Below are 4,505 nucleotides of genomic sequence, written 5' to 3' on the forward strand. Positions count from 1 at the left end.
TATATATATATATTACCATGACCTTTTAATTCATTCTGCTATTTATTTTTCAAACTGTGTTGCTAATTCAGGAAAATCTTTATTGTCCCAAAATAAACTGAGTAAAAAATCCTAGAAAAAAGGCAATAATTACAATTACATTTCGCATGTTATTTAAAGGAGACATATCATGCTTTTAAATCTTTCTTTTCCTTATTTAAATCATTTAGTTGGTGGTCTATATAAAGTGGTACTGCAGTGCTTTGGTATGAATTTCTCCTTATTGTAACTCCACAAACCCCTCTTCTGCCCCTTTTCTGAGGTGGGTCTAAGAGCAACTTGTTTTGAGGCTGTCTCTTTAAATACAAAAATTGCGCTTCACACCCCGCCCCCTCCATCTTCCAGACCGGCCATTGTATCGTGATAGAGGGGCTTATGACTATAGTGGCGTAGAAAATATTTATTTACAAATTAATTAAAAGTTGTCAACAAGGGAAGACTTGTTCTTCCAGCCTTACGTGTTGGAGCCAGAGTCTGCCCCAGAGCCAGAGGAGAATGAAGACGATTAAATTTTAGTTGGTAAGTCCAGACTTTATTTAGAAGTTCTGTTGCAAATTCTGTGATGTAATAATTCAGAAAACGTCATAGAAAATAGAGAAAACTGAATTAGTTTAAAAATATGACCCAAACAGATTAATAAGTTATCTACGCAGCACCGAGAAAAACTCAGCTTTTCTGCACGCCTAGAGACTCCCAAGTACAACAAAATGTATTTAAGGGCTAGAAAAGTGTATTTTGCATGATATGTCCCCTTTAAGACAAATAAAAGACGCTTAGGTCACAGTGACATGAGCAAATTATTTCGTCATAGATATAATATCTCAGGATAAGCTGCAACTCCAAAAATGATTTGTCATTTGGTATTGCATTATCTGTTGAGGTTTAAAAGTTCAGATAAAAACTTCTAAGTCACTCTCCTGATAGATTCATCAAAACTTAACCAGTTTTTTTTAGATATCTGGTCAGGACCTACTGCAGTAGCAAAGGAGTGGCACATCTTATGAGTGAGGAAGACCTTTAAGTCTTCTGCTATAAAAAAACACCATTAAAAGTATGTTTGCAGGGCAGAGCTGTACAATGATCCAACAAGGTCCTGTTCTTGTGAAGATAGTTAAGAATTAACGTGCGGGTGGTGTGTGACTCGGTTTATGTTTTGTTTTAAACTCAGGCCTGCTTTAGTGAGTCTCGTGGTCACAAACATGTCTGAGGTCACTCAAAGGAAAGGTACAAGACTAGACAAACAACAGATCAAATTCCTGACAGAAATTTGATACCACAATAACCCAGTTCCAAAATATAAGCACACACGTGAGAACTGAAATTCAAGTTTGTATCAGAGGTAACACTACTTTCATGTCACCATTATTTAGGCAACATAGTTTTTCATTTAAATTTATAGCAGTTGTTTAATAAAAATTATGTTACTTTTATGTGCAAAACAATTCTGAAAGACTTCATTATAAAAAACAAATATACAAAAGTCAGTGTGTTTATAGAAGCAATTTTAGTCTTTTTTTATTCTTTAAATAAAATGCTAATCTAGGATGACTCTCTTAAATGAATAATTTAGCTTTCTAACAGAGTTGCAGTGCTGGCTTGCATTTCTAGAGATGGAAGCAAAGGTCAATGACACTTAAGTTTGCAGTAAAAATTTAACTTAGTTAAATGGAAACAACTGAAGAGGGGAGTAAACAATGCTTCCTTCTCATCGCAAAAGTAACAAAATAGGCTCATCGGTAAGTTTTCTTACGTTTCTTTAATTGTTATACCCAAATCAGCCATGAGGGCATGAAACCAGCAAGTTACTGGTCCCTGTCAAGAATTGTTTCTCAGTCTTCATCAACATCTGGATTCTCCTAATGCTGCAATCACAAGGAATTCCATCAGCTTGAGTTTAGGCCTGTCACAATAAACAATACATCAATTAATCATGTTATAAATTAAAATGAGGAAGATAAATTAAAATGAAAATAATTTTCATTTGCCGGCTTGTTTGTTTTCTTTGTGTCTCCCTCTTTTTTACTTCTTAGCGTAGAGAGGAGTGAACTCTGGTGTCGTATTTGCCAGGCCTCAAACAGACATTTAGCCAGAGGAGCGTCTTCAGTTTTCTGACACCTTCATACAGCTGGTGGTGCCTCGGGACTTCCATAAACAGGGGGGGTATATCATTAAATTAGTTTAAACTGGTCTCCAACAATATTATTGTTTATCGCAATAATTTCTGAGACAATTTATCATCCAGTAAAATTTGTTATCGTGACAGGCCTACTTGATTGTGTATTTTTGACAATCACTGTTAGCTTAGTGTCCACTACTGTTAGTTTTTTTTTCTTTTTGGTTTCACGAGGGTTGACATAGATAGGATGAGATGCATCTGTTTAGCCTCAGTTGAATTAAATGTTACATTTGTTCATAAATCATAATATCATAAATTTATGCATATTATAATAATAATATCAGTTACAATAACACTGACTTCCAGCTCATAGATACAACACTCAACTAAAGTGTCAGAACCGCATCTGATTAAACTGTTTCATTGTAGATTGGTTTAGGGACAAAACATATGGAAAAAAATTGTCAAAGTAACTCTTGACAGGACAAATTTCACCCTGAATCAAAATGTAAACAGCACATGATGTCCGTAATAAAACACAAAGGCATTGGAAATGATCAAACCAAATAGTAAATGAATTAGAAATATGTATGTAGTTCATCCAAAGAAACACATCCTAGTTAAATAAAAATGTATGCTCTTTTTATTTCCTGCTGTTTTAATTTTGTTTGTATCTAATTTGGATGTTGGGGTTGTTATAGTTTGTAAAGGCAGCACAGTAAAGACAGAAGCAATCAGCTCTTTAAATATATTTGAAGTCATGTATTACTGTCGCTCTTCCTTTGTCACTGGTTGGTTGTTTTTCTGTTTCACAGTGGAGACTCTAAGTTACTAGAAGAGGCTGTTGTTCCTCTGGCCAAATCCCTCAGTGAGTTCAGATTTTGCCATAAGTTGATTTAAGTTGGTGCATGCAAAATCTATACTGTAATCATTTAATGTGTTGTTGAACATTTTGTGTGTTTAATAACATTTTTTTTTGTCTCTAGTTGAAAATAATCCCAGAACGGGGAACTTTGGTGCTCTTGTGAGAATTTTTCTGGGAAGAACCAAAGAGCTGAAAATTTCTACAGAATGCAAAGAGTAAGTCTAAAACTCATCATTAAACTCAGATGAATGAGTTAATGATGAACACTCGTCTGTTATTCCTGTTTTTGCACTTTCCTTAATGGAAATGCTTTCTTCAAACATTTTCCAAGTGTGATATATTTGATTGATTGAGTTAAATAAATCTGAGCTGGTTTTGGAAACAATGGTTCCAATTTATAGTTAAGCTTAACTCCTTCATATGAACATAAATAACTTATGTATCAGAAAGATTAACTTAACTGGAACCAACTTCCTTCTTGCAACATTAGAAGGGTTGTTGTTAGTTATAAGTTAGGTTTTTCAATTAAAAAGATGAGACATGTTTAAAAAATATATATTGTTAATGTGGAAAATATTATATCTGGGAAGTGCTTAAGGACGATATACTTTTATTGTAGAGTCATCCAGAGGATGGGTGGATTGAGATTAATCTCTTGCTGTGGTACAAGTCTGCCACCCAGTGTTAGTATTGTGCACATTCACTCTAGAAAACCAGTTCAAAGTTCAACTTGTATAGATTCAAACTAAATTTTTTGTTTTCGTTTGTAGCAAAACACAAATAAAAAAAATTCTACAAAATTTTGCAGAAATATCTGTTGACTTTAGTTGATATTTTTTGTGTGTTTGTTTTGTTTCTTTTCCCACAGTCAGTTGTTCATCTGGCAGGCACACAACGCTCTGTTCATGATTCGCTGCCTGCTCAAGGTCTTCATCAGACAGATGAGTGAAGACGAGCTGCACCAACAGTTCTCCTACCAGGAGAGGGCACCGGGCTACTGCGCAGGTGAGACGATTCAGAAATGGATTGTGCGTCAGATTGAAATACAGTCGTAAATAAAAGCGATCGTGCAAAAAGTTCATATCAAACAATTCAAACAGCTGAGATTCTGTGTCTTACTAAGACTTTGTGAACCTTATTTTTTTTTTCATTTTTTTAAATAACATTGTTTGGGATTGTGTACATGCAGCCTAGACAGCCATTCATCAATTTCCTGCTTCTTATTTGGCTCAGGACATGTTGGTTTGAATAAACTAATGATTAAAGCTTGTATGTGCTTTGACACACTGACAAAACATAAAAAATCCAAACCATTTTATTCTCTTGTTTATTGCATTTATGACTGTGAATCAAATATTACATATATTGTGTTTATAATAGTATAAAGTTTTTATTATCTAACCTCCTTGAGTGCAGAGAGGGACTGGGAGATAAAAAGATGCAAGAAAAGCTATTATCAAGCGGGATCAGCCATATATATATATA

General features: G+C 34.4%; 1 protein-coding gene across 1 annotated transcript in view; it reads left to right on the forward strand.

Moving 5' to 3' along the window:
- dym (dymeclin) overlaps positions 1-4,505 on the forward strand; it is a gene marked incomplete in the record, with an annotated part of 65,935 nt that overhangs the window by 4,422 nt on the left and 57,008 nt on the right. The window contains 3 exon segments of the mRNA XM_014009326.1: positions 2,971-3,023; positions 3,142-3,235; positions 3,889-4,025. Coding sequence (XP_013864780.1) covers positions 2,971-3,023; positions 3,142-3,235; positions 3,889-4,025 — 284 coding nt within the window.

This window comes from Austrofundulus limnaeus, unplaced genomic scaffold (assembly GCF_001266775.1).
Source record: "Austrofundulus limnaeus strain Quisiro unplaced genomic scaffold, Austrofundulus_limnaeus-1.0 Scaffold57, whole genome shotgun sequence".
Classification (NCBI taxonomy): domain Eukaryota; kingdom Metazoa; phylum Chordata; class Actinopteri; order Cyprinodontiformes; family Rivulidae; genus Austrofundulus; species Austrofundulus limnaeus.